The 22,315-nt window shown below is 46.2% G+C and overlaps 1 protein-coding gene across 1 annotated transcript in view; it reads right to left on the minus strand.

The window, feature by feature from the left end:
- Positions 1-22,315, minus strand: part of Col22a1 (collagen type XXII alpha 1 chain) — a 223,730-nt gene that overhangs the window by 136,370 nt on the left and 65,045 nt on the right. Inside the window, exons 12-20 of the mRNA XM_038343103.1 lie at positions 17,969-18,022; positions 17,753-17,806; positions 16,633-16,686; positions 16,007-16,051; positions 9,365-9,418; positions 7,983-8,027; positions 4,723-4,767; positions 4,297-4,326; positions 4,004-4,057 (exon numbers count right to left, since the gene is read on the minus strand). Coding sequence (XP_038199031.1) covers positions 4,004-4,057; positions 4,297-4,326; positions 4,723-4,767; positions 7,983-8,027; positions 9,365-9,418; positions 16,007-16,051; positions 16,633-16,686; positions 17,753-17,806; positions 17,969-18,022 — 435 coding nt within the window. The remainder of the gene's footprint in view (positions 1-4,003; positions 4,058-4,296; positions 4,327-4,722; positions 4,768-7,982; positions 8,028-9,364; positions 9,419-16,006; positions 16,052-16,632; positions 16,687-17,752; positions 17,807-17,968; positions 18,023-22,315) is intronic.

Consider the following 22,315-nt stretch of genomic DNA (forward strand, 5'->3'; position numbering starts at 1 on the left):
TGATGCACTTACATAGCAGGCTAAACACTCATACACATAAAGTAAAAATAAATAGACAGATAGATAATAGATAGATAGATAGATAGATAGATAGATAGATAGATAGATAGATAGATAGAGTTGTCACAAATACAATTATCTAGGAAAAGTACATGTCAATTAGAGAAAGAATGTTTGTTGATGGCTATAAATGATGTGTGTGTGACCTCTGGTATGACGTCAACAGACATTTCCAAATCCTGGTCATGTCTTCTCTAAAATAGAGATGATGTATCCATCTGCTAAGCATTTAAGAAGACCACATGGAGAGTGGACCCTTAGGACAAGTGCATCGTTGCAATTGTCAAGAACAAGTGAGAAAGCTTCATGGGCAGAGGAGACCCTCATCTCAAGGGCTGGCTCCATCACCATGCCTTGGTAAAATTTGTCCAAAACCTTCTTTCATTATCTTAAAGAGTCGGCATCATATATGCACAATCCCTATGACAAATGTTGCAGGACTTCTTGGTAACCAATCAGATTCTATTTAGAGCAGGTGTATGCATGGTATGGGAGGGAATGGTATGTGCGATTCTCCTTCTTCATAAGGAGAAACGTGCTGAGCTCTGGGCACACCAAGAGAGGAGACCCCCACAGGAGTTACTCTGCTTTAAGCATGGGAAAATGCCTGGCATTGAGCAGCCCCTTTAGTGGCTGAGCCATACATTGGTATGATTAACAGAGCCTGCTTCATCCTAGGGAAGGGAGCTAGCATTTGGATGCAGAGTTTCATAGACTGTTTCCAATTATGGAACAGAGTATATTTTCCTCTCCCTGGGGTTGCTGAACACAGACTCAATTTTTTTTTCTGTTCTCCACAGAAGTCACTAAAGCCAGCTTCCCAGTTTTGTTCAATTCAATGCATATTTAAGAAGAAGTTGCTCTGTGGATGGCTCTGAGGTAGGTGCTGCCTGGGATTCAAAAGAAGGAAGAGATGCAGACTGATGGCCATCTTGGGCTTAGGAAATCTCCAAGAGCATTATTTTGTACATCAGTCCATTTAACCCCCACAGCATAATTATGTAAGGGGTGATGGCAATGATGATTTTCAAATTAGAGATGAATCAACTGAGTATTAGTGTCATTGGGTACTGTTAGCAAAAATGCAAAGCTACATTTTTGGAAGAACGCAAAAGGCTGTATGGCTAAGGCCTTTGGCATCTAACTATGAGTGCCTTCCATGGCCACCCTGCTTTTTATCCACTCCAGTCAAGTCCCACTCTAATACTCTCGAGTGTCCACCGGCAGAAGCATCTCTCCGAAAGTATTCATTAAGATCCCATCATGTGATAAACCTTATGGGTTTCAAATAGAAAAGTATCGTTCCTGGCCTTAAGAAGTTTAGTCCTAGTATAGCGATAAAATGACTCGTAATGGTATATTTATAGCCACTGATTAGAGTATCGCTCAGCCTTCACCAGAGAAACTTACTGAAATAGCAGGGAACTGACACAGAGATCCACAACTGGATAATACTGAGAGTGAGAGGCTTTGGAGCACTCAGTCCTATTTGTCTTCATCAAATCCCTTCTCCCCAGGACTCTAAGATCTATGCAGAAGAGGAGGCAGGAAGACTAAAAGAGCCAGAGGTGCGGATGACTGCAAGGAAAGAGCATCTTCCAGACACAACAGGACGGATGCACTTATGAACTCACAGACCTACGACAGCATGCAGAAGACCTGCCCAGGTCCAAAGCAGATAAAATCCCAGTACTGAGAAAGGAAGAGGATACAATACCACATCTCTAACCAAGAGTCCCAAGAGTCTATTTGCAATAGATACCCGTGGGAAAGGTAAAATCAGTTTCCTCCCAAGCTGTGTCACTTGGTTTATCAACCGTACTTCAGGGTAGTCCCCCATGCCCAGGAGTAGCGGGCAAACACAAGAGACTTCTTGGTTTGGGGGAGGGTGTGTGTACGTGTGTGTATGTGTGTGTGTGTCTGTGTGTCTGTGTATCTGTGTGTCTGTGTGTGTGTCTCTCTGTCTCTGTCCCTCTCTCTCTCTCTCTGTGTGTGTGTGTGTGTGTGTGTGTGTGTGTGTATAAGCATGCTCATGCACTTTTGAGTTTGGTATTATAGCTTACTGATTTTGTTTTATTTTTTAGTTGGCTTGTCTTTTTTCAATTTTCATTAGAGAGAGCAGGGAAAATCTGGGAGAAGTTGGGGGAGGTGAAAGAACATGATGAGAATATATTGTATGAAAGCAAAGGAAATAAAAATAAATAAAGATAGTAAAATAAACAAGTAAACAGACAAGTGTGATTCTAAAAATACATTGCATGGAAGAAAATAAGCAAAAACAATGCTTTAAAGAAGTGTAGTCCTAGAATCCTGTTTCCCTTTTAACAAAGCCTCCCCTGGGTGTTTCTAGAACTTTGGCTAACATAAGCAATTCCTCTATCAACACCTCCTTCTGCATGAAGCCCTGCTCTCCAATGACAGGTGTGTACAGCATGAACAACATCTTCAGTAACCTCGGTTCTCATGACAGCAGTTCTGACCCTAGTGAAGGACCTTAGCAAAGCTCCAAGGCCTTCTCCATCACACCCTTCACAATGAGAAGCACCAAGGCTAGGTAGATAGACACCCAGTTGAATTTTGTGTTTTGCCTCTTACTAGTTTTTTAAGTCAGTCAACCATCATCATGTCAATCCCTTCGCTGAAGATGAGCAACTTCTGTACAGAAATTCATCATTTTCCAAGAATGGATCTAGACTGTATATTCACATACACACAGAACCTAAATCTCTCAAAGCTTACAGCTATGCTAGACAGACAGCTACGAGAAGATGAGCCTTGGAATGGTGGGACAGAAGATAGCTTATTGATCCAAAAGTTCTGATATTAAATTGTTCTAGCTACATTGATGTGGGAGGTGATATATGCTGTGAATGTTTTATTGCCATTGGTTAATAAAAAAAGCTGCTTTTGGCCAATGGCTTAACAGAGTAAAACCAGGCTTAAAGAGATATATAGAGAGAGTAGTCGGAGACAGGGAGAAGCAATGTAGCTGCCAGCTGGAGACAGATGTGCCAGAACATCATAGTCACATGATGATACAGATAAATAAAAATGGGTTAACCAAACATATAAGAGCTAGCTACCAATATGCTTAAGCTATTGGCCAAACAGGACTGCAAATGATATAGTTTCTGTGTGATTATTTCAGGAGTCTAGGTGGCCAGGAAACGAACAAGGAGCCTCCTCCAACACTACGTTGTAATCAAACACTAGCTAGGCTTGGTTTATGTTCCACCCCTTTTCACATTGCTCTCAAGATGAACAGGCTCTAAAGCTCAAAGTGAATCAATTTATAGATGCAGCTGCTTCATTTTCCTCAACAAAAAAAATACAACGATGTAAAGAAATCAGAATCATGTTGCCTGGAAATGAAACTTCAACACACACACACACACACACGGGGGGGGGGGGGGGAGAGTTAAATGCCCCCCATAGAGTTCACTGCATTTTTACTAATTAGCCTTAGAATCTGAACTTCCACCATAAATGATCAGAAGGACCCTTCAATGTTCTCCTCCCAAAGGTTATTTTCCACATCATTAGGTTCTTAACACACAGAGAAATCAATGGCTGCCTGCAGAGAGCCTCTGAGCAATCAAGGCTAATGGGAGAGGTGGGGAAAAGTAAATATGCATGAAGTGGTTCAACTGTCACTTCAGTGTCCAAAATGAGCAGAAACGGACACACCAAGAGCCCTGATCATGGCCTGCTGGGGGGCAAGGGACACTGAGTGCAGGCTGCGTGATCTCTGCACTTGATTGTGAGTCAGCAGCAATGCCCCCTGTCCACAGTTCATTGTTGAGGATGGTAAAAGCCCACAGCTCCTATCCTGAGTGAGAACAGAGCTTCTGAAATAATCCCCTGTTCAGCAACAGGAAAGAATATGCATTCCCAGACTTACAGGTGTTTAAGTACACCCTGCCATGGGGGAGGAGTGACTTACCGGTGCTCCTGAAGGTCCAGGTGGGCCTTGGTGACCTCTTGGTCCAGGGGCTCCCTAAAAAGACAAGAAAATATGCATTAGTCACCACTCAACAGGAACACCACCCATGGCCTTTCACTGACAAGGTCCCAAGCTCCTCAAGATCCCAGAAGGCAACAAAGGCTTCTGATTCTCAGCTGGAAGTCAACTGGACACATCCCTGAAAGAATGCCTGAGCCCAACCCCATAGCGGTGGCTTTTCTTCTGCTACAGCTTAAATCCCAACATGGGAAAGACCTGCTTTCTTTCCATACCTGCTCGCCCTTCAGGCCCTCTCTGTGCACCTGAGAGACAAACAGGAGTTAGCAAAGGTGTCATCACATCCTCAACAGTCATCAGACACTCTCAGTTCCATCCCAGCTATCCACTCTGCGTGTCACAATGCGGTGGCTTATGACTCTTCTCCAATCTGATTTAGTGTTTGATATCAAATGCCCTTTTTGATAAAGGCTTAACAGCACACATTAAGCATACATAACAGTGGGTTTCATTATGGCCTTATTTAATGAACGTACTTAGTATTTCCTGATTTCACTCCTCCCTCGGAAACCATTAACTACCTGTCGATCCCTGTCCAAGTTCTCTCAATCGGATGAATTCTGCTTTATGCAGAGAGGTCAGTACTCTGTGACCAATTCCATGAGCTCATGAGAGCATGGTCCCTTCCTTCAGTCACTCACCACAGAGCCTGGCACGCCAGGGGGTCCTGCAGGCCCCACATCTCCCTGCAGAGGAGAGAAAGTAGATCAACAGTTATGGCCGCCACGTTCTTCTGTTGCCCTTTCTCTGGCCCTTGCTTCTTCCTAACACCAAGAGGATCTTCTCTGTGCTCCACCACACACATCACCATCATGCCTGGACTTCCCCCACCTCGAGTATTCTAGAAGCTCTGCATCCAATTCCCATCTCACTCTCAAGCTCAGATGCTACTGGAGGACACAAGCCTTTTCATTTCCTCTTTGTGCTCATTCAGACCAGGGTCTCAGCAGCTGTTGTGTGAGGTGTGTCACGTCTATCTACTGTTCCAGAAACAGCATTCGACCACCATTCTGGGGATACCAGATGCAGCAGGCTGTGCTGGAGGCAGAAACCACAGGATTTCTATCTTTGCAATGGCCCTTGTGCCAAGTTCATGGTTTAGCACATGGCCAGCACTTATCTAATGTCTACCAAAAGAGAGACCCTGCGTGGGGACAACTCAGTCACATGTCTCTAGATTACTATTCTGAAATGCTATGAGACCTTGAATGATTGCTGCTAAGCTCCTGGGAGTTGGGGTAATTTGTTACATAGTTAATTGATACACTGGAGATAGTGTACAATTTTCAACATAACACAGCATAGATGCTCTGAGATACCTAACAGTGCATCACTGGAGGGTCATGTGGATGGATTTAAAAGTACATTTAATAAAGGAGGAAGGATTGTAGGAACCAAAGGGGTCAGGGACACCCCAAGAACACAGCCCACAGAATCAACTAACTAGGGCTCACAGGGGCTCACAGAGACTTAAGCAACAGTCGGGGAGCCTTTATGGGTCTGAGCTAGGTTCTATGCATATGTGTGTGTGTAGCTTGCTGTTCTTGTAGGATAGTAGGAGTTGTCTCTGACTTTTTTGCCTATTTGAAGGACCCTTTTTCCTCCTACTGGGTTGCCTTGTGTAGTCTTGATATAAGGATATGTGCCTAGTCTTATTGGAACTTGTTATGCCGTGTTTGGTGGATATCCCTGGAGGACCTGCCCTTTTCTGAAGGGAAAAAGAAGAGAAATGGGTCTGGAGGAGGAAGGAGGTTAGGGGAGAAGTGGAGGGAGGAGAAACTGTGGTCCATATATAATTTAGGAGAAAAGAATGAATAGATAGATAGATAGATAGATAGATAGATAGATAGATAGATAGATTTAATAAAATCTATTGTGTAATCTTAGACAAGATCCTATATTTGGTCTGCCGTCTCTTATCTGTAAAGAGGGAATTCAGAAGACGGTCCCTCTGGTTCCAATGGTTTTCTCAATGATTGTGAAACAGCAAAGGTCTAGAAGATCATCTATTTTCACTCCCATAATAAGATGAGAGGCACCAGACCATCTGAGCCTGGCTGACTTGTTAATTATCTCAATGAATGGGCCAAGTAATGTGATGATCTATGAGCCTGACCTTCCACCTTTGCATCTGCCATGAGAAGCAATACCTCAGCATTTCCCCAAGTAGGATAAGATAAACTAAATCTTCAAATACAAGAGAAATACCCAGAATATAGACCACACACACACACACACACACACACGAAACAGGCTTGTGCAACAAGCGCCATTAGTTCTTACTGACTTGAGCAAGTAACTTATTTTAAGATTTTAAGTCTCTGCAGGGGGAGTATTAAAATCCTAATATTGGAATAACACAGCAATGCAAATCTCAGTTGTAAAATCGCCCAGCAGGGGAGAAACGTTAACTTACCTAGAAATGATACTGAAGTTGAGCAAGAGAGAAACAGCATTCTCCAGCCCTGTCCAGCCCTGTCCCTCAGTGACTACTTCTATCAACTGACTCACTGACTGATTTGCTGTACACACTGCACAGCCCATGTGCTTCTGTCAAGCATTCCAAGAAACTACTTCCTGTACTTGAAGTGTCTGCAGGGAGTCAAATGACTGTCCCAAGACGGCCACCATTTGTCTCCTGCTAGAGTCACTCTGAACAGCAGAGAAGCAAGATTGTTCTGATCCCAGTGTCCATACACTGCATCCCACTCACCACCAGCCTTTCCACACACCTCTGGGCCTGTCTAGCTTCTTCTAAAGTTCCTCTAGGATTCAGTAAGAATAGCATCCATGGTCCTCCCATGGGGGGTCTACCTTACCATCCTTCCTGCTGTGACACCAAACCCACACCACTGCCTTCGCTTTTGTGTTCTGACTGGAATGCTCAGCAAGGCACCCATCTTCATTTCCAATTCTCATTCTGGAAAGAACCCGACTTGCAGTCCTTTGGGTTGAGATGCAAAATCCTAAGCGCCACATTTATTAAGTTAAGCCTTGCGGAAGGTGCTCTAACACAGAAGACCAGGGTGCAGAGATATGGCTGCTAGCGTGATTATTAGAAGCATTTCCAGAGATAACACAAAACATTTGCAAGATTGTTAGGAAGGAAGAAATGAAAGAAGATTAGGAAGTACAAAGGAGTTTTTAAAATTATTTTTTATGTATTCATAGCATCCCTTAGACCATTTTAAAACCAAAAGATTTTAAAATATATCCAGATATTATGTAATTCTTACTTGGAGTTTATTTTTTTAATTTATTTTTAAAAAACTATCTTTTCTTATTTTACATGCCAACTCCATTTCCCACTCCCTCCCTCCTTCTATTCCCTCCATCTCCCCACCATCACCCATCCTACACCCCATCCACTCCTCAGAGCCGGTGAGCCTTCCCATGGGGAGTCAACAAAGTCTAGTACATTGCTTTGAGGCAGGACCAAGGCCTCCCACCTATATCTAGGCTGAGCAACTTGTCCCTCTAGAGAGAAGGGGTTCCAAAAGGCCAGAGCAAGCAGTAGGGATGAATCCTGATCTCACTGCCAGCTGGAGTTTATTTTTGATGGGTACTTATTTTATACACACACACACACACACACACACACTTTTTGGTTTTTTGAGACAGGGTTTCTATGTGTAGCCCTACCTGTCTATCTGTCCTGGAACTTACACTGTAGACCAGGCTGGCCTTGAGTTTGCTAAGATCCACTTGCCTCTGCCTCCCAAGGTCTGGGATTAAAAACTTGGGCCACCCACAGAGCGGGTACTTATTCTTAAGGCAGGAAAACAATTCAAATGCAACAGACAGAACTGATTGGGAGTTCCTGACACCCAGTGAGCCTCCTCTGTGTTGCACTCTCTTTCAGAGCTCACTGCGCCCCTCCCCCAGGTTCTGGCTTCCTTACCTTCTCTCCCTGGGGTCCTGGCACACCAGGAGGTCCAGGTTTTCCCTGGTGGAAAGAAAGCAGAGATGGATTATGACAGGTCCCAGGATAGAAAGAAATGAGTGGAGAAGGGGATTTCCGGAAAGTGCATCTTGAATAGGGGCTTGGTTATCCTTAGGAGCCCAGGTTTCCCAACTCTAGGCTTCCCAGATTCCTTCTGTGCTACGAAGCTCTTCCTCTGTAAATCTGAACCCCGTATTCCCGCCTTGCCATGTTTGGAATCATGTTGGCAATTGCAACTGGACACCACAGTCTGAGAAAAGAGCACAAGGCCACCTTTTGCCTAAAGACAAGGATGCCAGAGAGAGAACTTCACAAAAGGCAAACGCATAAACCACCCAGATCTGCCTGGCACCAGAAGGCAGAGGGCAGAGTCTGATGGAGCCCTTTGGAAATGCTTAGAGGTCTTGGGCATGGGTGTCTCAAAATTAGAAAAGGGCAAGAGTCAGCCTAGACTTGGGTCAGGATTAGGAAACTGATATGAGAACCTAAGGCCCAGAGAGGTTGTCTATGAGATGCCAAAGGCATAGGACTACTTGCTTTTCAGGTCCTTGCGGTGTAGGGCATCCTACTGAGAGAATCCAGCAGGAAAGAGTGAGCATGCTTACAAAGGACAGGAGGAGAGAACAGGGCCTGCCCTTCATGCGCCTGTGTTATGCTCCTTGGGAAATGAAATGAAAGGACTTGAAGGAGAGCTGGACAAGCCATGGGCACCAGGCAGGAGTGGACTGCAAGGAGAATTTATTGTAATCCATGGGAATGAGGCCATCTATGCCCAGCACCGTTCTCAGTGGAAGTCCGACTAAGTCAGCAGTCTCCAGTTCCCAGTTTATCCTTCCAGAGCCTAAGCTATAGATGCACTTTCTCATGAACAATTGCTCTGTCTATGGTGGCACAGTCTAGATTCCTTCATGGATTTCGCAGTTCCATCTCCTTCATCCATACCATTACATCCTACTGTACACATTCCCATCTCCATCTGCATCAACGCATCCTGCTGCACGCAACTCATTCTTCTTGCTGAGCTTTTGGGCTGCTTCTAATTGTTTCTTCTAGAGATGCGGTGCAGGCAATACTCCTGTATACGTACCCCTATGAGCACGTGCATCACCCATGGGCTTCACACTATGACCATATATCCTATTACCCAAGGTATAATGGATGCAAACCAGTGTGTTTGCTGGAATCCCTGGAGTGTTAGCTCTTGCAGAATCAACACAGGTGAGGGCTGGACCTTGCACTACTGCTGCCCCCGCTGAGCAGGAATGAAGCTGAGGTTAGTGCCAAGGTGCACTCATTCCTGTCACAAAGAGCATGGCCCACCAGCCCTAGCACTGGCCTACCTGTGCTCCTGGCTCTCCAGGCTTCCCAGGGAATCCATCCAGGCCTCGCTCGCCCTGGCAAAGAAGGAAAATGCAGAAAGAAAGAATGAATAGTCACATGGAAAGAGCTGGCTGGACACTCTATGGTCACTGTCACAGAAAGGAAGGGGAACCTAGGCCCTGAGTGTCAAGCATGCCCAATTTCATTCTCCATCAGCCTCTTCCACATACAGGAGAGCTAAGCACATCACACAGAACATCTCCAGAATAGAAGTTATTGGGATCAAGGAGCAGAGGGGAAAAACTTGAGAAACTATAATTCTATCTCTGTTTCCCTTGTGACCCAGGGGTACCACAGTCTCCTCATCACACAGATCTTTATGTGAGTAAAATGTAGGTATGTGGTGTCATAACATAGTTGGTAAAATGGCAGGCACAGTGTATGTATTGTCCACTTTGTCCAGCAAATATGAGCATCCATCAGGCTCCCTGCCCTTGGAATGGACCTAAGAACTGACCACTAGCTAACAGCATGCCACCATCCACCCATCCATCTAATCCCCAACCCATCTCCCCACATTCATGATCGGTTGGTTTGACTCTCCTCTTCGATGCAGTTACCTTGGACAAACATCCGTTCTGTATTTCCTGGGAATAATAATCCCTCCCTCAAGACATTGATGAGTCAGTGAGTGTGCCAGCCTTCTCTCTGCCACGTGCCAGTTTGCTTTAGCTGAAGTCAATGGAAGTCACTGTGTTCCATATGAGTGAGCTGCATGCAGTCTATGTCCTGAGCTGAAGCCATCATCCAGAAGGGTTTCAATGGCTCAGGTGTGGGGGAAAGCTATTCCACCAGGGTCATTCATACTAATGAATAGGATGCTCTCTGGGTGTCTCTGCTGGCGTGGGCTCCTTCTTTCTCATGGCTCAGCTTCGATTCACTCCCTGATCTCTTTGGTTAATTAGATGCCCTATTCTGCTCCAGGGTGCACCCATTTTCCTCTGCTTCATCTCTCCTAATTCAATTTGCATTTATTATCCTATCTACAGGAAGCCACAAAGCCTGGTGGTCCTTTACACTATTGTGTCCCCAGGCCCAGCCTAGAACTTCATGATATTAACAGAGACCTAGACCTCTAAGTAACATTCACAGAGTTTCAGAAACACATGAAAACTATTCTGAACTCTTCTGTTTCCCTGTGGCTTTATTTTCCAAATTGTTCTCTGTTTCTTCCAATTTTTTTTTTTGTTCTGTTTTCTTTTGCTTTGTTTCCTTAACATGGGTGCCTCCTTCCAGAACCTGCTTTTGGCCCTGTGAGTGAAGATTAATGCCTGTCATTGAGGTGTCTGAGCAGATCAACTCTGTTGACTACAGCCTACCTCTATGAATGCAGGCAGGTGGGACTTCCTCTAGAAGGCTGCCCTGCTCCTATTCCCTCTGGGGATTGCTGGCTAACAGGGGAATGCTTCTCTCTGGGGATGGAGATGGGGGCAAGCACTGGTGCTTCTCCTGCAGAGGAAGACGATATGGCAGGGCTGCCCAAGTGTTACATGCCAGTTAATCATGCACAGCTATCCCAGTGCCCTCCTCCCGGAACCTCCTGGCTTGAACTTGAGGGTTGTCCTAGCAGCTAGCTCTCTTACCATGAAACTTATGATTTCCTTTCATCTGCACCCACGCACAGGTAACCTCCACGATGTTATCTATCTTCTAGAAATTACTTTGTATGTCTTGAATGTTGATTTCTACTGGAAAGGACTATGTGGTGATTCTTTTCGAAAACCCCCTCACCACAGGAGGCTTGGGCCATGGGGAGAAGTGATGTCTGTATGTCTTTTCTCTGCCCACAGGTTCCACACCTGTTATGATACATTAGCTCCTTCCTATCCCTTGGGATGTTGGCCAGCTTGAGCACAGGCACATGAAAAAAAACCAAGGCTCAGAGTTAAGAAGCTACGTGATCAAGCTGAGTATGTGGAGGTGGAAACAACCTTGGGGCATCTTGGCCTTTGCAAAATCCTCAGCCTATTTCTACTACTCCATGGCCTGTGTTGGGTCCTCGGGGCAACATGCCAGGCTCCATTTGGATGCCTAGGCCTAGTGAATTCTAAGAGTCTCAGTGTCCATGGTACCTCACTCCTCTTCTCTAGCCAGGGCCTGCGTCCAAAGCCATGGGGATGCAATCACGTGGTGGAACCATGAAAAATAGCAGGAACTCCTGATTTCCAATGCAGAATGCTCTCCTTGCAAAATGTCACCTGGCACTTGGGCCCTTCCCAGAGTTCAGAGCTAAGGTGGGACTGATGACCAGGCACGAATCTACAAGTTCTGCCTCAAAGCAGAAGGCTCTGCTTATGCCCTGGTGCTCCATTTCTTGTGTCTTCACACCTGAAGCCCTAATTGAATAAAGTCCAGAGCCCAGAGATCTCCCAGATGTAGCTCAAACAGGGACAGAGCGAAGATGAAGCAGACCTGGCTGGACATATGGACCGTGTCAGCTCAATAGTCTGCACCGTGTCTCAACAACAGATGCACCAGGCAGCAAATAGGAACGCAGACAGATGAGCATTCATCAGAGAGGAGCAGGAGCGCATGAGAGCCCAGATGAGGGGAGCAGGGAGGGGGCTGACAGAAGTGAGAGAAGACAGCCAGGCAGCGAGGCAGAGAGCAAGTCAAAGACAAGCAAGAAATGGGGGAGAACAGAGGCAGCAAGAAAGGGACAATGGCAAGAGAGCTTGGGGTGGGGGGAGTCACAGAGAGAAAGAGGAAGGTGGGACTGAAGAGACAGAGACACACAGAACATACACAGGTAGATATAAGACATAGGGTGAGAGAAATACAGGAAAAGAGACAAGGACAGGAGAGAGAGAAACAACGTGGGGAGGCACAAGAACAGAACAGAGACTGAGACAGAAAGCCAGGCTAGATATAGGAAAGGGAGTGAGGGAGGGAGGGAAGGAGAGAGATGGATAGAAAGACAAAACAGACAAATAGGAGTTATCAAGGGACTGAGAAAATGACAAACAGATGAAGAAAAAAACAGAAGCAGAGAGAGAAAGAGAGACAGACAGACAGAGACAGACAGAGACAGACAGACAGAGACAGACAGACAGAGAAAGGAGGCTGTGGAGAGCCTACCGGCAGACCCAAGCCCTCCTTCCCATTCTCCAATACTATGTGAACTCACATAGAACACTAAGTCCCTCTGTGACTCTGTTTCCCCACCCACAAAAGGAAAGGAAGCAATTTCTCTGAAAACCAATAGTTCTAATATATCTGAAAAGATTCAAACAATGATTGTCTGGTAGGATGGATACATGAAATGTCGGTTAAGGAAAATGGAGATTCCACTGTGTAGAGTGAGAGCAGTAGAAGATAGGTCACAGGGGCCACACAGAAGGGAGATGTATGGGAGAGAAAATCCTAAAATAAAGTGGGAGAGGGGAGGAACCTGGAGCTCTGGGTTCTAATCCTGGGTCTGTACCTCAACTGTTTCCATCTCTAGACTTCGCTCCCTCCTTATGTTCAGATAATGAACCATGAAAATGAAATAATGCAGGGACCACAACTGAAACCACAAACTGAAATGCCCAACCTGCTGCCAGGGACCACAGGCAGGAGGGTAATTCTGAGTTCAGTCCAGCACAAAACTGCAAACTTAAACTGTTATAAAGGTCTTCACGGGTTTTTGTGCTTCTTAATTTTTTAACTGGCTCCTGTCTTTCTTGAGTCTGAACTTTGTAGACAAAGCTACAGTGGTACAAGGCAGATAGGGACAAGCCTCTCAGGTCTCTTCTCCCCATATCCTTTACTCAGTGGGAACGATGTTTGATCATCTGCTGAAGCGAGAACCAGCCCACTTAGGCATGATGGAAATGAACAATGAACCATCCCCATGTACAGTGAAGGAAACCCAGCCTCAAAAACCAGATGGAACAAGCTGGTTAGATGGTTTCCCAGAGATGTGACATTCCCAGTCATAATCCAGTCTGCAAAGTCCATGAACCCTCAAGGAGTCCATTGGCCCCCATTCTCAATGTCTAATAGCAAAGAGTACAATCATTCTATTTGTAGCAGAATGGACTTGGCCACTCTGAGTCCTGGCTGACTCGGCTTAATGATCCGACACATGTGTGATGCCCAACAACTAAGACAGCATCTAGCAGTCCTTCCGGAAGTACAGAGACCATCTGTTTGCTGTATTCTTACCACACTGTCTCCACATCCACTGCCACTTGACCAAGGTATCAAACTCCCCCAGCAGGGGACATTGTGCCCTCATCCTGTACTCTAAGGAGAAGCTCAGTCTCCATCGAGGGGGAAGACGGGAGTCCTGAGAACTAAGAGTTGCATACTCTGTCCACACCCTTTAGGCACCTTAAGCCAATCATACCTCTCCCAGGGAACTCTGTCCCCCTCTAGGTTCTAAGATCAATCAAGTTCTAAAGGTAACCCAACCTAGAGATTCTTGAGGGCAAACTCTGAGAGTCCTTCAGCAGCTGATGCTTGAGATCTCAAGATTCTGGGTAGTTTTCCTATAAATGTTGGCCCAATGAACCAAGGGATGTACTTCTATATGTCTGATGTACCAGGGATGCCCACAGAGGAGAAACACTTGCTACAGTGAGACCCAGCAGATAGCATGTCAACTCTAAAGACCAAAGTCCTTGGTCTTGGGAGTGGGTGACTGACTGACAATAACTTCATATGAGAGTATCAGGTTGAAAACACAAAACACAGGAGTACCTTCCCTCACCTGACCGGCCTTGGTTTCAGTCCCATAAACCACCAGACCCCTCAAACATGTAAGGAGCACATCTTGCACATGTCAGCTCCTGTGTTATCTTTCTTTCATGATTCTTTTGACCTCAGAGCCATTTCCTGAGAAAGGGAGGGTTATCCCTGAAGGACAAACTAGGGCTTGAGGGCTGAGAACTTAAAACCTCATCCAAGGTCTCGGGCTCAGCCCAGGTTATCTGGTTCCAATGCAGGGACACTTGTCATTTCACTACGTCTACCTCACCCTGAGCTGTCCCGCCAGTGCAGAACACCTGCAGCGTCTCAGACGCTCAGTGCTGACAGTCACCTACAACGGTCTGGACATGGCCTTCCGGGTAGCACCAGGGCTCACAACGCACGGTCATTGGTACCATTAGCGGGTTTGTTCCTCTCTGCACCTTTGTAGATATATCTTACAGTTTGCTCACCATGCCATACCCAGCAGCCTGAACAATCCACATGGGCTTCTCAGTCCCTCAAACACAGGGACCTTCTAGTCCTAGAGAGACTCCAGTTCTATCCCTGAGACACCTGAAGGAGACCACACCACAGTGACAGAGTGGAGGAGGATTCTCAGACACTGCATGCTGAGATGAGGCCCAGCAGCTGGAAGGACCTGTCTCAGGAGAAGATGGAAACTTCCTTCCTGCTGATGTAAGAAATCCAAGCGGGTCCTAAGAACACAAGCTATTTTAAGTGCACATCAGCCAAAAGAATTGGAGAGGGGCCCAATTCAACATGTTCACCAGTTAGGAAAATGGATATTCAGAGACATAAAAGTCTCTAAAGATTCTTCCAGGAAACTCCCCCAGCTGATGAACATGTTTGGTAAAGTGGAAAATATAAAAATGACACACAAAAGGTAATAGCCTAGGGCTTGAGGGAGAACTCAGCAGTTAAGGATGCTGGCTGCTCCTGCAGAGGACCCAAGTTTGCTTCCCCAGCACCTACATGATAGTTCACAACCTTCTGAAACTCTAGTTCAAAGAAGTGGAACCCTTTTCTGAATTCTATGGGCACTGCGCATGCACACAGTGCATTACATACAAATAAGAAGGCACTCATAAAATAAAATAAATCTTTCTAAACACCCCTAGCTGTCCTACAGCAAAGGCAAAGAGGAATTATAGGTCACAGACCAGGATACCTTATGTGACTGTGTGAAATGAACTAGGTACACATAAGGAAGTCTACAGGATTCTATCAGCATCTAGGCTGTTGATGCTGCTGTTGATGGGGAGACTGGAAAGTAATTTTCACTACATTCCAAGTGAACTGAAATAAAGTTAAATTACTTAATGAAAACATCCCACTCAAGACTGAAGAAACATGTGCTACAGGAAAAGATAATGGGGTGCGGCCTGCCTGGGGGTCAGGGCCTGCCTGAGGGCACGGGACAAGTCCCAGCTCTAAGAAGAACTGGACTTCATCTGAGTCTTTAGAAGCTAAGTATGAACTAGGGAAGAAGGCAGTGAGGTGGGGGGCAGGTTTTTTAGTCCTTGGCTTCCAGAGGAATGCTGAACATACATGGCATTGCACAGATTAAAGAAGCAAATGAGAACTAAGAAACTATATAAGGTTCCATGTAAGATGTGAGTCCCTGACACCAACTAGGCCTTCTGAGCTCCAATCCAGGGAACTTTGGCTTGGAAAGTTTTACCTCTTCTTGGGCAAGATAACGGAAGGTCACAGCACCAAACTTTTGCCTGTCTGTACAGATTATTTCCATGACACAAAATGAGCTAGCACATGCACACCTGCCACACACATGTGCACACACAAACACACGCACACACATACACACACACACAGTGAAGAGCCCCCAGCATTCTTTCTCTTTTCTGTGGAATAGGCATTAATTGGCCAGTACGGACACTAAATACCTTTTCTCCTGGAGTCCCCCTTTCACCTCGTTCTCCTTGGAGACCCTGGGGGGAAAAAAGCAATGACACCTCACAATGTGGCCTCCCAGTGCTCACCCCCTGGAGGCCCCCGGAAAAACTTCAGCTCACACCCATGTCCATGACAAGGTGGCAGAGAAGGTCCTGTGTCACCCAGCTACAACCACTGGGAAGCCCGAATTCCTGCCTCAACCTGGATCTTGAACCCACACACTTCCAGATGTGCCCCTGGAATTGTTTCCCTGGCCAGTCCTCAAAGCTATGGAACCCAGCTCACCTGACGAAGGGAAGACTCCACCCTCCTTACGGAGTAGATGACTCTGCACCGTGTATGTGGGTGGAAATGGCTGACACCAAGCGTCCTGCTCCCAGGTTCTGCCCTGCTTCAGTAGGAAAGGGGCCCCAAGAATGTGCATTTAAACTTGTTCCCCTTGGTGACTCATGAGTCTCACAGCATTTAAGAATTTCTACTCTAAGAGAACCTAAGTTGTCCTTAACACCCAACAGGTGATAACTGTATACACTGAGGTGAAAGGCGGGCTGGAGAGCCAGAGGCCGACAGCTGTACAGAGGGACAGAGCCACCTCCCTGCCCCACCATTTACTTACAGGAGCTCCAACGTGCCCAGAAGGTCCTGGCAGTCCAGGGGGTCCCTGAGGGCCCTGCAGAAGAGTCCACAAAGGAAAGATGGAATGAAAAAAGGGCAAGAGCTTCTCAGCCAAGGTTCTTTTTAGAAGGATACACTGCTTCTTATGTCACGTGTGCTACCCACACTGCCTGTACCGTGGTGCCCGGTAGATACTCCCCGCCCTCATGCCTGGTCAGAACACCCACGGTTCTTCCTCCCACCCGATGCATGGTGAAGCCACAATCACAGGAAGGCATGCTGAACTTCAAGGAAAGGCCAATGGCATGGCCTCGGAGCCATCGGGAGTCTATTTGTAACAGTATCACTGCCATTTGCCCCAGGTCCCTCAGCCTTCTTTCTCATGGTCTGACCCAGATAGGTGGGCGGCTTCTGAATCTGTGCAGCTGATTGCTGTGGCTGAAGTTTTCAGGGAGCCACATGATTTGTGCAGCCTGGGCAAGTCCTGTGTAAGGATCTACCAGAATTCTGAGCACAGCCTGGTTAAGCAGAAACTTCTGCGGTCTGAGGACAACGCATTCGTACGTTATCTATGAGAAATCTACTAGAATAAAAGAATTGAGCATTTCTTCTGTCAAAGCTATCCCAACTTTTATAACAAAAGTGCAATACACATACCACTCCCACACTCTGCCCCCACACATACACCATACACAACACACACACACACACGCACACACACACCTACATGCTTTAGTGTTTCACTGATTTTAGCTGAAAACAAAAAAATAAAAATAGAAAAGGATGCCCGGAGCTGTAAGTACGTAAATGCTATGTACATTACCATGGCATCCAAATCACTGGCTGCCAGGCACCAATGGAAGAGGATGCGCAAGCTCTACCTGGACTGATGTGGAAAGTCTCTATTGCTATAGAGAATAATAAATTTTCAACTGTATAGCCAGTTTCTGTAAGAATGCATGAGGAATTATACATGTGTAGACATATATCCACATGTATGAAGTTACATGAGAAAGAGGCAGAAACCGATCCAAGCACCTCATCAAAAGCTAAAGCAGCTGGTTTGCACCCCTGAGAACTGTCTGTACCCTGAGAACATAAGCAGCTCCAGCAATACTTACCCGCATGCCCACCTCTCCGGGCAGTCCCGGCTCTCCCAGCTCTCCTGGTTCCCCCTGAGAAAAATCGTCACATGGTCATAGTCAGCACGATACAGGCCCCAGGCACCCCATAGTGGCTGCCAGATGCCTGGGGTGTCCATTCCCCACAGCCCAGAACTCATCACAAGTGAGCCAACCACCAGTGGTGAAGACCTCAAGTGGAAAAACAGAGCTTACTCTCACGCCTTTACTGCCATCTCTGCCGGGTGGCCCAGGTGGGCCCAGGGATCCCTAAAAGGAGAGAAAGAGAACACCCATTGGCATAGGATAAAGACAGCAGTGGGGGAGAAAGCACCAGACAGGGGGAGGGGCTGGAAAACCATGAGTGTTCCTGTAGCTTCAAATATGCTCTGTTGTCCACAGTTCTCCATGCCATCTTTGCCTGTATGAAGAGACAGCAGTGACCCAGAGCCCCATGGGAGGTGGGCAACAGGTCGTGGGAACCTGGAGAATAAACCTCAGTCATATACAGAGTGCACAGAGGAGTTTGCTGGAAAACAGTAACTATGGCCAGGCCACTGTGGCCTCCTTTTCTTTTACCATGGACTCGGAAGAGTTCGAGGGTCAACCACATGCACAGAACAAAAAGAGGAAGCTAACACAGGATTTGGTCAGCAACTCCTATCTATCTGGGGTTTGGGGAAAGGAGAGACATCCCATTGGTCTCCGGGTCCATTTGTCCATCCTTACCCGAGTATAACGAGGCACATGTCTAACTGGGGAAGTTTCCCAAGAGGAAGAATTGCTCTGAGTGAACAAGGGTTTCTGTGGTCAGTCATTTTCTAGGGCACGGGGGTCTCTATGGGGTCTTTTGGGATCAGACTGTCACAACCATCTCCCCTGGGGAATGCCACCATGGCAAGGTGTCCGTGGCTTCCATTTATCCATCAGCAAACTGGGAAGAAATCAGCTTATTTGGTTCTCCCGGGATAGGAAGGGCTAATGATTTCAGGTAGAGGTGAGTCCTGAAGAGTCTGGACATTGGCTGGATGCATTAATTACTGTCATTACTAGGTCTGTCAGGGAAGAGCCAACAGCGAAAGTAGAGCCATACAATTCCGATTTATTAAAGAAACAACGAAGGCGCCTGCCACCCTGGGTTCGTCAACATTGCATGTTTACCATGACCCTAGCACGAGGTGGTCTGGGGTCATCTGAGTGGAACTCATCCCCACAGTCAACATTTCTCCGCACTTTACTTAGCCCTCGAAATGAAAGCACAGGAAGGTGAAGTACTTGGCCCAGGGCCACAGTTTTTATAGTAGAAAGCTTGACTGGGAGCCCCAGAGAATGCCTCTTGACTATGCTACTGCATCTGGACACATTGGTCCAGTGATGTTTCACATATAAACCAAACACTGCCATCACAGCATCACTGCGAGAGTGGTCTCGCAGGCCCACCCGGGAGCCCACCTGGCAAGAGGAGACTGATTGGGGGAGTTGATGCCCGAGTAAGCCATCACTGTTCCCCTCTCCAGGGACCATGCTCTCCTCCTTCAGCCTCAGCAAATCCCATGTGCTGGAAATAGTGCAATCTCTTGACATTGTGGGAGCTAGAACATTGGCACAGGTCCATGAGGCTGAAATGGAGGCCACATATAGGGAAAGATAAAATCCCGTATGCTCTAACCTCTCTCCGAGGCCCATGTCTTAGATCCCTTCCTTCACTGCTCATCCATCAGAGGTACCTCAGCCTCCTTAACTTTATATCCATCTATCCTAAAAAGTTAAGTCCAAAGTCCTCCAAAAGAGAAACATCACAAAAAGGTAAGTACCTCCTCTGAGGAATCCCCCACCCCCTGCAGAGTGCTTCCCTCAGAACGAGGTCTATCTAGGCACGGAGGGCAGGCTTCTCCCGACACACTGGTTACCCACTTGAAATAGCGTGTTGTTGGAAAGGCCTGTCTGTCTTCCGGCTCCTATAGGTTTGGATATCCTGCAGCTGAAGGCAGGCAAGTGGTATCAGAGGAGCTCCTGCCTTGGGAATGAAAGTGAGGGCACAGCAGGGCACAATTGGCCCGTGGGGGGGGTGGTCTAATAAAGGGAGTCATGGGTGTGAGCTGTGACACCACCCAGGAGAACTCCGGAGAGTTCCAGAACCTTTGCCTGTCCTCACAGTTGTCTCTTTTGTAGCTTGTTGGTTCAATCGCAGGGACACCCAGGGGAGGCCTTTGGAGTTTGTCTCAGACATTATCTGGGAACTCTGAGACAAGAAACAAGAGGACATGGCACCAGTTCCTGACAAGGCACCAGGGCTCTGCGGATGTTCTTTGGACATCAAGCCTTTGGCTTTTAAGGGAAGATTGTGATGGACCCTTGTTCCAAAATGAATCTTGGTCATATGGTCCACCCGAGCACGGTGAACAGTCCCATGTAGAGGAAAGAGAATGGTCTCAAGGACTGGCACACTGAAGCTTTAAAGTCTCCCACATCTCTCAGTCTTGATGGCCTAAGGCAGTCTAGGGACAGGTCTAGAGTATGTATGTACGTACATAGATACAGTATGCATCTTTGGGGACTCTACACCTCACTTGAGAAGCTGGCCTGTCCAAGACCATGGACAACTTGGCAGCTCAGTTTTAGTTAACTGTCTAACAGAAGTGATCCTGTAATGATTTAATACAAGCGTGGAAATTATTTTCCAATAATTAATATTGGAAAATTATTTTCTAAGTCAGAACATATAACAATTCCCCCCACTCTCCCCTTCCTCTCTCATTCAAATATAAATGTGTGTTATAAATTTTTATTTTTTCAAATTAAAATATATCATTTTTACTTTTGCCTTTCCTTTAGCCAACCTGTCCCATGAATGCCACTTCACTCTCCTTGATCTTACTCAAATTTATGGCCTCTGTTTCTTTGTTACATAAATGAGTGTATATGTATTTGTGTGTATGTGTTCCTAACACCCGCCCAATCTGTACTATATATATATGTGTGTGTGTGTGTGTGTGTACACATATATATGTATATATGTATATATGTGTATATATATTCACGTATATATGTATATATACATATATATATACATATATATATATATATGATTTCAGGACTGACCAATTAGGATGCTCATCTCTGGGGAAGACAATTTCTCCCACTCTCAGCATCCCTTAGCTGCCTGTGGTTCTTTATGTAGGGTTGGACCCCTGCATAAGATTTCTCCCTTCCATGTTAGCACATTTAGTAGTATTGTCTTTGTTTAGACCTTGCTTAGGCAGCCACGTTGATCAGACTTTGTGGGTTCAGCTTCTCTGCCATGTCCAGAAGATACCATCTCATGGTAAACTCCCTATGCTTTTGGCTCTTAGAATCTTTCCATCCTCTCTTCCTTGGCAATCCCTTGCGCCTTAGGCGCAGAGGTTGTGTTGTAGATGTATCCTTTGGGATTGGGTGCCACTAAATCATGCCTCTGCATTTGATCAGTTTACTGCAATGGTCTCTTTCAGGCTAGACTCTGGTGCAGGTTGTGCAGGTTCTGGCTGGGCTGAGAGGTTGGATGTGATGTGGGAGGGGCCTGTAGGTTGGGAGGGGCAATGTTGTATTATGTTTGTATCATTCAGATAACCAAGTCAGAAAACTGACCTAACTCGGGAGGCAGAGGCAGGCGGATCTCTGTGAGTTCGAGACCAGCCTGGTCTACAAGAGCTAGCTCCAGGACAGGCTCTAAAGCGGCAGAGAAACCCTGTCTCAAAAAAAAAAAAAAAAACAAAAACAAAAAAAAAAAACAAAAAAAAAAAAGAAAAGAAAACTGACCTAGCGTGATCAGTTTCCACCCTGAGATTGTCAAGACACCCAAATTCTCCATTACATGGAGAGTCAAACTGGCCCAAATACATCTTACATGTTCTAGGGCCCCCTAATCCGACACCACAGAATACTTACTGCCTTCCCACCACAGTATGCCTTCTGAAATGTTCCCCAGTTTCACCTCCAGCTACTGTGAGGGTCTTTGAGAAGAGAAAGTCACAATCTGCAGCAGCCTGGTTCTATCCCACTGAACGTCTCTCAGCTCCAGTTTCATTATTTGTAAGATGCATTTTATGCTGCTTTCAGATGTGAAATGAAATGAGTGTGCACATATCATATAATACAAAATATTATAGAAGTTGGGGTATAGCCGGGCGGTGGTGGCGCACGCCTTTAATCCCAGCACTCGGGAGGCAGAGGCAGACGGATCTCTGTGAGTTCGAGGCCAGCCTGGTCTACAAGAGTTAGTTCCAGGACAGGCTCCAAAAGCCACAGAGAAACTCTGCCTCGAAAAACCAAAAAAAAAAAAAGAAGTTGGGGTATAGCTCAGCGGTAAAACACTTGCCTGACATGTGGAAGTGCTTGGGCCTGATCACCAGAATCACAAGATCGATCTATCTCTCTCTCTCTCTCTCTCTCTCTCTCTCTATCATCTATCATCGATCTATCATCTATCACCTATCTATCTATCTATCATCTATCTATCTATCTATCTATCATCTATCTATCTACCCTGTTAAAAGCTAACAATATGCCCTTCCCCACATTTAA

The sequence above is a fragment of the Arvicola amphibius genome, chromosome 9 (assembly GCF_903992535.2).
Source record: "Arvicola amphibius chromosome 9, mArvAmp1.2, whole genome shotgun sequence".
Classification (NCBI taxonomy): Eukaryota; Metazoa; Chordata; class Mammalia; order Rodentia; family Cricetidae; genus Arvicola; species Arvicola amphibius.